This window comes from Protobothrops mucrosquamatus, unplaced genomic scaffold (assembly GCF_001527695.2).
Source record: "Protobothrops mucrosquamatus isolate PMUCROS unplaced genomic scaffold, P.Mucros_1.0 scaffold6, whole genome shotgun sequence".
NCBI lineage: Eukaryota > Metazoa > Chordata > Lepidosauria > Squamata > Viperidae > Protobothrops > Protobothrops mucrosquamatus.
The window spans coordinates 1,887,151-1,903,378 of record NW_015386393.1 but is presented as its reverse complement, the minus strand read 5'-3'; the positions used below and the strand labels follow the sequence as shown (position 1 = coordinate 1,903,378).

The window sequence follows — 16,228 nt, the reverse complement described above, 5'->3', positions numbered from 1 at the left end:
GGGGGGGGGGGGGGGGGGGGGGGGGGGGGGGGGGGGGGTTGCAGGTGGAACGAGACGTTTCTGTTTTGCTGTCCTGGATTTAAGAAGTTTCTTCCACCAGAAACCTGAATGACCCCACTACCCTTGATGTTCACAAAGGTCATTAAAGCAAAGCTGTTCAAGAGAGCCTTTATTTATGACCTAGCTGTCCAGACCATCTAACCCAGAGGTAGGCAACCTTGGCTCTTTTATGACTCGTGGACTTCAACTCCCAGAATTCCTGAGCCAGCATGGCTCAGCTTGGAAACCTCTCCCTTTCCCCTCAGCATGGCTGGCTCAGGAATTCTGGGAGTTGAAGTCCACGAGTCATAAAAGAGCCAAGGTTGCCTACCCCTGCCCTAACCCCTTAATGCAAAAATGAATAGTTAAATGAGGTGTTGATTTTAATGAATTTATTATTTAGGCATTGCTTTTTCTTTCATTTTGTTTTTTCTCGGGCATTACCAGGAGTGATTTTGGAAAATGGGTATATGAAATTCATTGCCATGAATTAATAATAAAAGGATCAGATAGCACAATTGGGCATGGGTTCTACAATCAGTCACAGCCTTCCATCTCTGTCCTACATCAAGTCAGTGCATTGGTCCCCCAGGATAAACACCAGCTTCCCAAGATTTTAAATAAGGCTAGCATAAAAAGCAAAGAGATCAACCTAGAATCCCTGCCCAATTGTGCTATCTGATCAAAGATGGTTAGGGGACTGGAGGTTAAAACATATAAGGAATGGTTGCTGGAATTAGGTATATCTAGTTTAATGAAGAGAAGGACGAGGGGGGGACGTGATAGCAGTGTTCCAATATCTCAGGGGCTGCCACAAAGAAGAGGGAGTCAAGCTATTCTCCAAAGCGCCTGAAGGCAGGACAAGAAGCAACTGATGGAAACTAATCAAGGAGAGAAGCAACCTAGAACTAAGGAGAAACTTCCTAACAGAACAATTAACCGGTGGAACAACCTGCCTCCAGAAGCAGTGAATGCTCCAATGCTGGAAGTTTTTAAGAAGAGACTGGACACCCATTTGTCCGAAATGGTATAGGGTTTCCTGCCTGAGCAGAGGGTTGGACTAGATGACCTCCAAGGTCCCTTCCAACTTTATCATTATTATTATCCTTTTATTATTAATTCATGGCAATGAATTTTATACTACTTCTGAGCTCTAGATCTTTTTGTTTTACATAGCTCTGGAAGTCCACCACATCTATTGTCCTCTTAAGGAAGGAGATTGCTACTTTGTAAAAGGGCAGGATATTCCCTAGTAATATCTCATCTCCCGAAAGTGGAGATTAGAGGGTACTTGTTGGTGTTTTAGAGGCAAATAGCAACAGCACTTAGACTTACATATCACTTCACAGTGCTCTACAGCCCTCTCTAAGCGATTTACAGAATCAGCATATTTGCCCCCAACAATTTGGGTCCTCATTTTACTGACTTCGGAGGGATGGAAGGCTGAGTCAACCTTGAGCCCTGTCAGGATTGAACTCCAGGCTGTGGGCAAAGTTTGCCTGAAGTACTGCATTCTAACCACTGTGCCACCATGGCTCTCTATAGCAGACATGTCAAACACAAGGCCCGGGGGCCGGATGCGGCCCGCGAAGTGGTTTCATGTGGCCCGCGAAGCCATCCTGGAAACAGTGAGGGAACGGCCCCCGCTGCCTTGGCCCTGGCCCAGGCCAGCCGGGAGCCAATGTACAATTTTGTGGTGGCCATCTTGGCACTTGCCCCGGTGGACCATGCCTTGGCACTTGCCCCGGTCCCACCCCCTTCTGCCAGAGACCTTCAGATCTGTCCCACTCCTGCCCAGGCCCCCCATAGGCACCCTTGACGCGAATGATGTAGAACCGGCCACGCCCACCAAGTAGCCACACCCACTCCATCCACGCCCACCCAGTAGGCTGCACCCACTCTGGCCACACACACCCGCCCCCCCACCCAGGGCAACCACAATGCTGATGCGGCCCTCAGTGAAATTGAGTTTGACACTCCTGCTCTATAGGAAGTATCTTAATAGGATACTTAAGATACGTAGGATCTGCAATAGGAAATATCTTGATACAAATGGTGGTTCAGGACTCTGGCAAGGAGGCGGTGGGATTGTCTGGTGGCCGTGCCCTTGAAGGGCAGCTTTCTACAGAGCTGCTTTTGGGGAAACTGGCCAGGCTTCCTCTTTGTGTTCTCATCTTTATTTCTGCCTTTGCAGCCAATACTCCATGATGGAGGATGAAGAAGAGCTGCCCCATCACGATGACCGGACGTGGTATGTAGGCAAGATCAACCGCATCCAGGCAGAGGAAATGCTGGTGGGCAAACGTGATGGAACCTTTCTTATTCGGGAGAGCAGCCAGCGAGGGTGCTATGCCTGCTCTGTTGTGTGAGTTGTCTTAAAGTATTTTTTTTTAAATTCATTTAAAAACCAGGCTTCGTTCATTTCAGCTGACTTGATTGATCAGCTGAATTGAATTAGTTGGTGCCTGTGTTGTGGTGAAACTCAAATGCAGCCTTCATTTGTGTTTTTTTTTATAGGATGTAGCCAATATTCTCTAAAAGTTGTTTTATCTCACACGGTAAAGGATGCCTCTTCCAAGATGCTCTTCTTTGTAACACCTAGAAATATTAGTTATTTTTCGGGGCAACCACTTTCATAAATTGCCAGGAGCGTGCACCGTCTATAATGGATTTATTTACTTATTTCTTTTGCAAAACTATATGGCTGCCTATCTTAATCAAATAATTCCAACGCTGAACAAGGATAAAAATGAAACATGGATATAAAAAACATAAAAAACCCGTTAGACTATATCTTAGAAAAGGCATTGTACCTGTTCTCTATCACCTAGTCCAGGGGTCGGCAACCTTAAACACTCAAAGAGCCACTTGGACCCGTTTCCCAGAGAAAAGAAAACACTGGGAACTGCAAAACCTGCGCGCGGGGGTGGGGGGGGTGGGGGAGCTTGATTGAAGAGTTTAATTAAAAAGAAATAGAGGCTGCTGTGCATGAGTTCTCTCTCTCTCTCCCTCTCTCTCTCTCTCTCTCTCTCCCTCTCTTTGTCTCCCTCCCTCTCTCTCTCCCCCTCCCCTCTCTCTCTGCTCACCTGGCAAGCTGGCTTCACGCTGTTCTCCGACAAGCTGACACACATTCTTATTGGGCTGGCTCTCTCCTGCCCTTGGTCTGCCAGTCCTCTTCCCCCACTCTCTCTGTGTGTGTGTGTGTGTGTGAGAGAGAGAGAGAGAGAGAGAGAGAGAGCTGCTACTTTCTGCTGCTTCCTACTGAGACGCAGCAAAGGTAGGAGCCCCACCTAATAAGCTTGTCAGCTTGTCCGAGGCTCTGGAGCCGCGGGTTACCGACCCGTGACCTAGTATAAGGGTCCCCAATCCCCAGGGTGTGTCATGGTACCGGGCTGTGGCTCGTTTGGAACCAGGCCGCACAAGTTGTGGGCGAGCATGTTTTGCACGTGCAGCTCCACTTGCATGAGCAATGGGCAAGCACACTTGCGTGTGAAGCTCCGTTTGTGCGAGCGGCAGGCATGTGTGCCCACTGCTAGCACAGAACCATCCCCTCCCCCTCTTCCCACCAGAAAGGTTGGGGACCTGGTACAAAACGCTTCTTCAAAAATGGCGATTATGACCTGCATTTCCTTTAGATGCAATATTTGCCTTTTTTGTTTAACAAATGCAGATGGTCCTCGCTTGGCAACCACCTGTTCAGCGACTATTTGAAGTGATGATGGTGCTGCATGAGGAGGCTTAATGGCCAGTCCTTGCAGTAGCAGCCATCACGGCATCCCAGCAGTCCCACGACTGAATTTCAGATGCTTCGCAACCAGCATGCAAGTCCACACAGCAACCTATAGTCACGTGACTGTCATTTGCGTCCTTCACTGCTAACTTTCAACGAGTAGAGCTAATAGGGAAGCTTCGCCACAAGTTGTAGTCACATGATTTCACACTTAACAACCATGATTCCTTAATGACCGGAATTGCCATCATAAGTCAGTGCAGTTACATGATTTTTGACTTTATGCCCGCATTGCTTAGCAACAAGAGTTGCCAGACCTGGTTGTGATTGTTGTCTGAGGACTACCTGTTCTTCCAAGAAATTTTCAATATTATTCGAAATACTGCATCTTGGATAACATCCGCTTTCTCTCTCTTCCTGTGCCCCCCCCATCCTACCCCACCCACCCCCGGTTGTCCCTCATTGCATTTATGTGGTTCTTTTTCTTGTGCATTGTGTAATGACACAATGTACGATTCTTAATTAAGTTCTTAATTTCCTGTTCTTGCAGGGTGGATGGAGACACCAAACACTGCGTGATTTACAAGACAGCAACAGGCTACGGCTTTGCAGAACCTTACAACCTCTACGCCTCGCTTAAGGAGTTGGTTTTGCACTACAAGCACACCTCCCTCGTGCAGCACAATGACTCACTCAATGTCACACTGGCACACCCGATCCTCTCCCAGCCTCCACCAAGATGAACGCTTGTCTTCTCTGCCACTTTCCACTTCCTACCCTTCCAGAATCTCCGATGAATGGCTTGCCTTTCCTTGACCGCCCCACGGGATCAAAAAACCCCTCAGATTTCCTTCTTGTGTTCACCGTTAACTATGCCTGTTGTTCAATATCTTGCTTTTCATCGGTGGCTCTCCTCTTCTACTTCATTTTCCTGCCTACCCTCGTTTCTCTAAGCCGGTATTTTTCAACCTTGACAATGTTAAGATACTTGGACTTCAAGTCTGCACGCTGGCTGGGGAATTCTGGGAATTGAAGTCCATGCATCGTAAAGTGGTTAAGGCTGAAAATCACTGTTCTAGGCTAACAATATATATATATATTATATATATATTACATTTGCCGGTGCATTTTGAATTCTTTCTTCATTTTCTCCTAGTGGCAGTTTTGGTGCTAGGGATCTTACCTTACACCGCTGGGCATGATCTCAGCAGACAAGCTATTCTTGGGAATTAAAGGTGCTTCTGCAGGCTGGCAATCCCTAAGAACTTGGGGAGAAACCATCATTTCCTTTCCTCTCTTTCTCCCTCCTGGATTTGCCTGGGAAGGGCGGGATGGGATGGTTAAGAACTCCTCTGGCCTTGCATCCATCTATGTTGGCATCCACCTGGCACAACTCAGCCTGCTTTGCAGTGACTCTCCCTCCCTTGTGCCGGCTTCCTCTTCCTTCCCCAGTGTATAGTGATATGACAGTAATCCGTTTTAGCTTCCTATGCAGCTGCTTCTGTTCTTAAATATGCAAAAATGGAGAGCAGGAAAGAAAACTCCATTGTAGTAGCCTTTGGAAGCTTCTCCCCACCCTTTCAATCTGCCTTGCTTGCCAAGCACTTTACCTGCTGCTGAATGGGCGGTGGGGGGGGGGGGAAATGGAGGCAGATTCAAATGCCCTCACACTTCAGCCTTCCCCCACGGCTCCATTTAAGCAGGACGCAGAGCCTGCCTCTTCTTTGAACACTGATGCTGAGGCTAGCAGGCCGTGCTGGAGACCCTCAGCCTTCCTGTGAGACCAGGTGTAACACCCTTCTGATAGGGCTCCACTTCAGCATCCCAGCCAGTCCTGCTTCTCAGGGCTGTACCTGCTCATATTTCTGGATGAACCTGGAGATCGGTGGCTTGACTGCATGCTCTTTGGCATAAAGCCATAAACTCATTTCCCACTTGTGCCCAAATGGAAGGGGGGGGGGAGAAGAAGTTCTTGGTAATTCTCAGTACTAGTCTTTGTCCACCTGTATTACCTGGCCTGCTTTACGTAGTGCTGGCTTCCATTTCCAAGAGCTGGTCTAAAGCCATTCGATCTGTACAACTCATATCGGACGTAACCCTTGTGATTTTTGTCTCGTGCGGGCACACGCAATGCTCTTTGTCCTGAGCCTGCATTTTTTTATTTTTCTTTTGTCTTCCTATTAAAGCCCCTTTTTGATGTCATTGCTGACCTCCGGTAAAGGATGGAATTATTATTATTTTTTTAATTCTCATCATTCTTTTCCAGTTAGCAAGGAGGAGGGCTCTTTCTTGGTTCACGGCCATATGCCTCTCTGGATCTGCATGTTCCTCCCATGCAGGGCGGAGGAAGCTCGAGTGAATGGACCTCCAGCAGCAAAAGTTTTCTCCTTTTTGTGTGTTCTCATTCTAGATATATGCAATAATACCAAGCACCTCTCTTTATTTCCCTTCCTCACATCATTCCAGCCATACTTTCCAGGCTCCTTCACTTTAAAAAAAAAAAAGGAAAGAAATGTTTATTACATCATTGTAAGCTCCAGTATTTGCGTCAGAATTTGTTACTGTAAGATAAAAAAGAAAATGAAAAGTTTTGTACGGTACTTCAACATTAAAAAACAATAATAAAATGAAATGTGTTAATGCAAAAGTGCAGGTGCTTCTGTTTCTCTCCCTGCCCCTCACATTTTGATTCTTAAAATGGAAAAAAATAATTCAGCTTTTTTTTTTTTAATTTGCAGAGAGCTGAATTTCAAAGCCTGTCAAGCAAGACCAAGACAGAGCAGTAATAACTTTTAAAGAACTTTTTTTTTTCCTGAGAAGGAAGTGGGTAGCCTGATGCTTTTTGTAGAAAAGAAGAAGTGAAAAATGATGTCTTTGCACGTCAGGGATCTCATAACAGTACCAGCCCCTGAAAACTGCAACACTGGTGTCTTTTCATAACTTGATACGAATGTTAAAAATTTTTTTTATCGAATTAGAGCATTAAATACAATTTTATTCCTTTAACTTAAAATGTTTCATTGTGGCCACTTGGCTGGCAATTTTTTCATTAACCAGTATGTCAATATTTGGTTTTCTTTCTGGGTTGGTACATATTGTATTATTTTGTCATGACAATTTATAAGTGGCCAACTATGAATTCTGAGAGTTGAAGTCCACAGGTCGTAAAGTTCTCATGGTTGCCCACCCTTGATTTATAGGATGAGATAATTTAGGAAGCCTACCCCAAAAAACTACCCCAATTTTGGTTCTCTTTTTCTTTTTCCTTGCCTGGTGCAGTCCTTTCTCCTAATTAATAGAAAGATCTTCCACCTCCTGGGCTGGTGGAATGACCCTTACAGCTGAGCAGCCAAACCCAGCCTTCCTTGGCCATCTTGTTCCCCATTTGCTCAGGCAGTGCCAGCTTCTGACCCCTTTTTCTTAGCCAAGTCTTGCTTTGCCTCGGTTCCCCAGAAGATCCCAGTGCTACCTGAGAAGCATTGCCCTCCACCGTCAAGAGACAAGGCTTCCTGGAAGTTGGCACGGGTCGGTCAATCAATCTCTGCTATTGCCAGGAGCACTGTTGGGTTGGGCTGAAGCAAGCTGCTAAGCTGCTATTTGCAACCTGTTCCTCTTGCTGGGATGCTTCTATGGCTCAAACTGGGCATCTTAGTGATGCTCAGCCAGTGTTGCTAAGCAACGTCCTACCATCTGGAAAATTACATGGAAGGAGGCTCCACTGAGACATTCATGCCCTAGTCCAGGGGTAGGCAACCTTGGCTCTTTTATGGCTCAGGAATTCTGGGAGTTGAAGTCCACGAGTCATAAAAGAGCCAAGGTTGCCTACCCCTGCCCTAGTCATTTCCAGATTGGACTACTGTAATATGCTCTACATGGGGCTGCCCTTGAAGAGTAACCGGAAGGTCCAACTAGTGCAGAAAGCATTGGTGCAAGCAGTTATGTGTGTTCTGCTTTATGAGCTGTATTGGCTGCTTCTGGGTTCAGTTCAAAATGCTATTGACCCATTAAAGCCCTTCAAGGCATGGGGAGAACTATCTGAGGGATGATCTGTTCCGATTACTTCAGCCCATCCCATTAGAAATGGCAGGGAAGGCATGTTATGGGTTCCATCAGGAAAGGACTTCCATTTGCTGGGTCCCAGGAGTTGGGCCTTCTCTGATGTGGCACCCTTCCTTGAAAAACATTCTCCCCTCCGAAGCTACGCTCACTCTTTCCCTGCCATCCTTTAGGACACGGGGGTCAAACTGGCGGCCCGTGGGCCGGATGCGTCACATACAGGCGATGCCCACCCCGGCTCCACAAAGGCAAAAAATGTCACAATTTGTCATGATACATCATGTGACGTGATCAAGTTTGACACCAGGTGGTTTAGGAAGTCCCTCAAGATCCAGTTATCTCATCAGGTCTGAGAGTTCTTTATGAACCAGAGGCATTCTTAGATCACTGTGATTGATATTCTTGCTCTTTCAGTGGAATCTGTATATTTTAAAATTTTTGGTAACATTCTTTTTAATCCTTTTAAAATGACTTTTCTTAATCTATCTGCTGTTTAATTCAACTGTTGTACACCGCTAAGAATTGCTTTGTGTGAGAGGGATGGTCATAGAAATGTGATATAGAGATAGAATAAATAAATACAGGTAGCCTTGACTTGATGACCACAACATTTCTGTTACTAAGTTACTAACCCTAATTATAAAAACCCCTCAAGGCAACAAAACTAAATGCTCGCCTTGTTATGAGTCTGCTCACAGGTGCATTTAGCTCCGTTGGAAGACGAGCTCATTTAGAAGGTCCTTCCCAGATTTACTTCTCTGGATATGCAGGTAGGCCTCGACTTATGACCACAATTGAGTCCAAAATTTATGTTGCTAAGCGAGACATTTGGTAGGTGAGTTCTGCCCCATTTTATAGCCTTTCTTGCCACAGTTGTTGAATAAATCATTGCAGTTGTTAAGTTAATAACACGGCTGTGAAGTGAATCTGGCTTCCCCATTGATTTTGCTTGTCAGAAGATTACAAAAGGTGATCACATGACCCTGGGACACCGCAACCGTCATAAATAGGAGTCAGTTGCCAAGCGTCTGAATTTTGATCACCTGTAACTTGTAACTTCGAACAGTCACTAAATAAGCTGTTGTAGGTCAAAGACTGTAAAAAAATGCCCCGAGGGTTAAGAGCTTGAGCCAAACAGTAAGTTGTGTAACTTTTCTGCAGAAGTGGTTAAGCTCTGGTCTTCTTCAACTTCCATCAACCTATCTTGAACAGGACTGAAAGGAGAGAAGAGGCGGTTCTTGTGTAGGTGGTAATTTCTGCTTTGCTCTCAACCGGGCTATTTGTTGAATTTGCCCTTAGCTTGTTCTTTGGCCAATGACCTTATATCAATCTTTGGCTCAGATTATTTGCTTCAGGAACCTTCCTTTCAAAATAACCTCTCAAAATAACCACATTGTCAAAAGATTAGCTACTGATTTATTTTTGTATTTCTTGGTTATTTCCCAGGTTGCTCTTGCTACAGTTTTTGCAGCATTTTTGCTAGGTTCTCTTTGTCCTTCCTCTGCTATTCGATGACTATCATGCTGGTGTCTGAACACCATATTTTTGTGACCCCCAGAACACCCTCTAGCCAATGTTTCTCATTCTTGGCAGCTTTTAAGTCATGTGGACTTTGACTCCCAGAATTCCCCAGTCAGCACACCTTAAAGTTGCCATGTTCCTCACTTTTGTAGCATTGACACTGATTTGGAGGGGGGGCACATAATATTCCTTGTTTCCTTTCTTCTAAACCACCAACTCTTTTTTTTTCTCCACCTGCAAAAAACCCCACCTCTTCACAAAACAAATAGTTGGCATGTTTCCTATGGTATATAAAACCAGGTTTTTTCTTTAATGAACCTGATCCTAGCCACAAAAATGCTTACCTGCCCCAACTTATACTGCTAATAAAATATATTGCCTGTCTCTTATATTGAGACAGTATCCAAATTCAAGGCTTATAAAATATCCATTTCTTTTCCTCCGTAAATCTGAGGGGCAGCTAGATCTCATTGCATCCCTATGAGGTTATAATAATAATAAAGTTGGAAGGGACCTTGGAGTCCAACTCAAGTCCAACCCCCTGCACAGGCAGGTAACCCTATATCATTTCGGACAAATGGCTGTCCAGTCTCTTCTTAAAAACTTACAGTGTTGGAGCATTCACCGCTTCTGGAGGCAGGTTGTTCCACTGGTTAATTGTTCTAACTGTCAGGAAGTTTCTCCTTAGTTCTAGGTTGCTTCTCTCCTTGATTAGTTTCCATCCGTTGCTTCTTGTCCTGCCTTCAGGCACTTTGGAAAAATAGCTTGACTCCCTCTTCTTTGGGGCAGCCCCTGAGGTATTGGAACACTGCTATCATGTTGCCCCTCGTCCTTCTCTTCATTAAACTAGACATACCCAATTTCAGCAATTGTTCCTTATATGTTTTAGCCTCCAGTCCCCTGATCATCTTTGTTGCTCTTCTCTGTACTCTTTCTAGAATCTCAACATCTTTTTTACATCGTGGTGACCAAAACTGGATGCAGTATTCCAAGTGTGGCCTTACCAAGGCATTGTAAAGTGGTTCACCAGATGGGGAGCGTGGATTGCACTAGGCCTCATGTTTTTCCTTGCTTTGAATCCAGTTGTCTTATTCCCAACAGGCTATTGATCCTCATAATATGATTGCCCCTCTAAAGTTCATGCCTGTATTGTAATTTCCACAGGCAGTGTAACTGCTGGAAAAGCAAACACCTTCGAGTTACTCAAGTGATCCAATCACTCTCCTTACATCAAAAGGTGCTTCCATTAAATATACAGGTATTCCCTGACTTAGAACCAGTCACTTAATAACTATTCAGAGTTACAATGGATCTCCCAAGTTCTGGAGTTCCAACAGCCACCCACCCACAGTCATGTGACTGCAATTCAGGTGCTCAACAACCAGTCTGCATTTACATGTGACGATGTTTTATGACATTTTTGCCCCCAAAAAAACCCGGCATTTACTTCCAGTTTTCAGCCAAACTGACCCAGATTGAACAATTGATTTGCTTAACGACTGTGGCATTCGGTTAGCAACTGCCACAAAAAATATCATAAAATCGAGTCGGTCACATGGTTGACCTGCTTTACAACCACCATGACTTACGACCATAATGGACAGGCTGTATTACAGTCATTGGTTGACCTTTCTAGAAGAACGGTGTTCCAGATAGTGGGTAGCACCAAGGCCGTTTATAAACCTATCTCAATTAAAGGGCATTGTCTTATTTTCATAGTAACAAATTCCTTAAATTGATGTGGTGCTGCATAAAATACTTGGCTGAATATTAACAGTATTGGCCAAAATGCTTCTTAATGACCTTTATTGTCCAGAGCAGAAAGTGCTCACAAAGTCATTTGACTTATTCTTTCAATATAAGGAATTTCTAATATTTATCCCAGGTTGCTCAAGGTAGCTTCTGGTTCGGAAGCTTTTCTCTAAATAGGCCAAAATTTCCAGTTTGAGAGGAGGCATTAATTCAACAGGTACCGTTCAGGAGCAACTGCAGTACAGCTAATCCTCAATTTACCACAATTGAGCCCAAGTTCTCCGTTGCTAAGCAAGGCAGTTGTTAAGTGATTTTGCCATATTTTATTACCTTTCTTGCCACAGTTGTTAAGTGAATCACAGCAGCTGTTAAATGAATCACGAAGTCGTTAAGCAAATCTGACTTCCTATATTGACTTTGCTTGTCAGACACTGGCTGGAAAGGTGACAAATGGCAATCACATGACCCTGGGACAGTGCAATTGTCATAAATACATCCCGGTTGCCAAGTACCCGAATTTTATCACTTGACCATGAAGATGCTTCAACAGTTGTGTGAAAAACGAGCCGTAAGTCACTTTTTAAAGTGCTGTTGTAACTTCAAATGATGACTGAACAAATGGATGTAAGTCAGACTACATGTACTTATGTGCTAAGTCAAGATGGTGGATGTGACCATGTGAACAAAGCCCCATCTTTTACTTATTTATATTTATTTATAATATTTGTATAGTTGTCCCTTTCTCATGAAAGTGACTCTGGGTAGTGTACAATGCTTAATTTAAAAAACATAAATAAAATACATAAAACAGTCGCAATGAAAAAAATAATTATAAACAAGGCACACAAATGGCAAAGGATGATATTTAACCACAGGGAGAAAACCAGTGCAAGCATCACATGCAACCTATATAAAAAAAGAACAGTGTCAATTTTGCAGTTTCGATCTTGACTTTTGGATAACTTCCGCCTTTTTTTAAAAAAAATGTTAAGACTTTTTCACTATAATAATGGTATAAACAGTTAAAGAAAAAGGAGAAATAGAAAATAAGAAAAACGTTGAAACAGAAAAAAAGCAGAATTATGATTTTCATCCTTTTTGTCTAGTAATTGCCATCTTACTCTTTCTCCTTCAGTCTTTTCTTCTGTCCATAAATCCACATAGGTCTTTTATCAGCTTTGCCATTTCTGCACGTTCTGTTAATTTTATAATTCCATCCTCACTCCAGAGGTTCCAACCTTTTGGGTACCAGGGACCAGTTCTGTGGAGAGAGGTTTTTCCACAGACCGGAGAGGAATGTGGTTTTGTGTGCTGCCTGCATCCCACGGATGGGTCTTTGCTTGTTTGTGCAGACCGGTTGCTGGCATGCCGTGGCCCAGTACTGGTCCACAGACCGGGGATTGGGGACCTCTGCTCTAGTCTTAATATTCCATGACTTTTCCATCACCACTCTAAACACCCCAGCAGGTATTCCCGTATGGGTAATGCTCGATTTACAACCCTCATTTAGTGACTGTTTGAAGTTACAACAGCACCAAAATAAGTGACTTATAACTGACTTTTGCAAAGTTAAAGGGAGAAGCTGTATTTGCTTACCAACTGTGTGATTCACTTAACAAGTAGTGATCCACTTAAATGTAGCCAAAAAAAGTTTGAAAAAAATGGATGTGACTCAACTGACAACTGCCTTACTTAGCAACAGAAATTCTGGTAACAATTGTGGTCATAAGTTGAGGACCATCTTTCACAACTCTAGAAAAGAACATTGCAAGAGTTTGTTTCTCATTCACAGAAGGATCTCGAGAAACCCAGACAGAATTACATCTTGTTACTGCATGGAGAACCAGTGTAGACTAGACTGGGAACAAATCAGTGGCAAACCATTTTGGTGGATATGTTTCCATGAAAACAGTATGAACGTATCCATAAGGGAAACCTTTATCTTACCCAACTAGATCTGGTTTTTTTCCGTTTGCTAATCTTAATTTTTATAAGCTGGGATAGGTAACAATTTATGAATGAATTTACTGTGGAATTAACTTTAAAAGATATATTGCCATTGCTCTGGTTATATATTGAAGAACACATTTTTTTCTTATTTTCAAATGCCCAACTTGGTGACAAATTGTTGGCAGAACTGTGCCTTTAAAAAAAAACAAAAACTAGTGGTTTGGGTGATTCAGAACAATCTATATTCAGTTCCAGATTTTTGAGTTGTGGAAAGTGATATGGTATTTTCACTTCAGCAAGCATCAGACGTTTGGTTAGCCAATAATGTTTATGAAATCATTCTGCAAGAGACTGTAATTTGTCCTATTACTTTGGTTTTAGCTTCTCTTCTGGAGTCCAAACACAACTGTCTTAAAATCAGCAAAAATAAATTAAAATCTGGCCTACATCTTTTGGGTTCAGTATCTAATATCTCTCCTTTAGTTTCCACAGATAAGTAGTATCAACTATTAACTGTGTGAATGTGGAGAACAATCTACTTCATACATGTTATGGTGCATACAATATCCTTCAACATGTACAGAGGAAGACCTCATGCTGGTGACAGAAAATGCTGTCAATGTCACCCAATATTGGGGGAATGTCATTTAATTTTAATCCCTATTTTACATATTTTACATATTTTACATGCTATATTTCTATGACCTATTTTATATTTTGCTTGCTCAGTGTTGAATGTTATAGGTCAGTGATGGCACCTTTTAAAGACCGAGTGCCCAAACTGCAATCCAAAACCCACTTATTTATCGCAAAGTGCCAACATGGCAATTTAATCTGAATACTGAGGTTTTAGTTTAGAAAAAACAACTCATACATTAACATCTTTTATCTTAAAACACTATAACAAAGCTTTCAATGATACAAATAACTTTTTACTGAAAGGTAAAAGTTTGCATTTGGCATGCTTTTGAACAATTAATGTGATTTTTGCTGTTGTATGCATGCTGATAATTTGTCTAACCTTGGCTTATACTTAGTAAGTTTGAGAGCAACACATGCAGCACTCAGGTCATCTGTTAGTCTGTTTCTGGTGTCAGATTTGATATAATTCAAAGCTGAAAGCAGCGTGCTCACTCCGGAGGCTTGTTTTGGTTAGGAGGGGGCTTGAGAAATGGCTTTTTCCTGCGAAAACCTAGCCAAAGAGCCAGGCGCGTGTGCCCACAGAGAGGGCTCCGAGTGTCCCCTCTGGCATGCATGCCATAGTTTCGCCACCACTGTTATAGGTCTATAATTTGAAGGTGCATCTGATGTGAATAAAGATCAACTATCAAACATCCATATACAATCATCAATATAACAGTAAATCCTGCAGGAATTAGGCAAAAATACATAGTCCTGGAGATCTCTGCATTTGCACTTTGAATCTCAGTAGCAGGTGTATTGGTCATGTGGTAGGATTTGGCCTTGGGCACAAAACATAGTGTTGATGGCACTGTTCCAGAATAGGACAAAGGGATGGAGAGAACTGTGAATACCAGCCTAACCTTTGTGATTAGTCTAAATACGAAACATCAAATCATTTACCAATAAAGCTGTAGTTTCTCTGAAAGTCCACTAGATCATACAGACACTCATCCAATGAAAATAAACAACCCTTGCTGTGGGATTAATAAATGGGTGCAATGTCATTTGATCATCAGTTATTGTAGAGAATGGAAATTGGGACAATCTAGGAGCTCTGGAGACATGGAGGTAGGGGAAACACAAAACAACATGAAAGGAGCTGAAACAACAATCTTCGCCTTATCCACATTCAGCCTATTTGTGCTGACTTGTGAAATGCAGGGTCACATGTTTGTTGAGTCATAATAGTTAAAGTCTTATGTCAATCATACTGCATGACACTGTGAGCTTCTGACTGTAGGCTTCTGAATATTGCAAAGAACATATTATGTAAGCATAAATGTTATCACAAACTTACAATGCCCAACCCAGAAGACAGCCTGAAGGCCAACCAAGCAACACCACCTCTGATGACCATTACGGGTGGTTTCAGGACATAGAGTTAAAGCAATACACCCTCAGAACACCAAAAGAACATGAATGCATTTTATTTCTGGTGGTCCAATACCAATTGGTGTCCTTGTGCAAGTTTGCCAACTCACTATATTTTCCAATTTTCCACCCATCATTCCCCACCATCCTTCTGGCAGTAGAAAACAAGTTTTGAATTGCAAATTCAAGAAAAATAGACCTTTGATACATAGTACCTGTACACTGCAGGCAAGCTTAGGTGTGCTGCAGACGTTTCTCCTCAGGGAGGATAGACAGACAGAAACATAAAAATGCAGTTTAGCCTCTGCAGAAAACTCAACTCATCAGCTTCACTGTTGCCAATGTTGCTTTGGGTCCAACAACAGTTAGAGGATTAATTATTGAATGAATTAAAAAAAATGTTTACTAAACCACTCAGAGTTAAGCCTAAGGGCAAATAAAATGCAGCCATTACACGATTGCTCAACTTGGAGTCCAAAGACAACTGCCTTGAAGTTGGAAACAAAAAGGAATCAACTAAACCCTGGCCTGGATCCTACGACCAATGGCTGTTGTTAAGGTCCAGAAAATGAAAGGCTGAACTGAATGCATAAACAACTATTATTTTCAAATTTTCAGAAGGATGGGGCCAGAGAGAAATTAAACTAAGCTTTCTACTCATCATACAAAATTGCAGCTTTTTGTTTGTAAAATCTGGAAATTCCATTTACTAAAAAAGACAAAAGAAGCGTCCAAAAATACACTTATTCAAGTGTGCCAGTTGCGTCATCAGATAATCGCCCGGCCACCCTCTTCAGGATGACCCGCTCCCTCCTTCAATTGAGGGGGGGGGACCCCCTGGTGGGGAGGGCTGAGGATTTTGCACAATATCTGTATGACAAAGTCGCTCGGATCCGAGAGGGTTTGGACTCCGACTGGGTGGCCCTGGGGGAGGTGGCGGGAGCAGGTCTTGAGACTATTATATGGGAGGAGTTTGACTCTGTGGCTCCCGAGGATGTGGACAGGATCCTGGGGAGGCTGAATGCAACCACATGTTTATTGGATCCGTGTCCCTCCTGGCTGGTACTGGCGGCTCGGGAGGGTACACGAGCCTGGCTCCAGGGAATTATAAACGCTTCTTTACGG

The 16,228-nt window shown here is 43.2% G+C and overlaps 1 protein-coding gene across 1 annotated transcript in view; it reads left to right on the top strand.

Moving 5' to 3' along the window:
* PIK3R2 (phosphoinositide-3-kinase regulatory subunit 2) overlaps positions 1–4,742 on the top strand; it is a 26,523-nt gene extending 21,781 nt beyond the window's left edge. The window contains exons 14-15 of the mRNA XM_015810045.1: positions 2,234–2,404; positions 4,320–4,742. Coding sequence (XP_015665531.1) covers positions 2,234–2,404; positions 4,320–4,512 — 364 coding nt within the window. The 3' untranslated portion in view covers positions 4,513–4,742. The remainder of the gene's footprint in view (positions 1–2,233; positions 2,405–4,319) is intronic.
* The last annotated feature ends 11,486 nt before the right edge of the window (positions 4,743–16,228 follow it).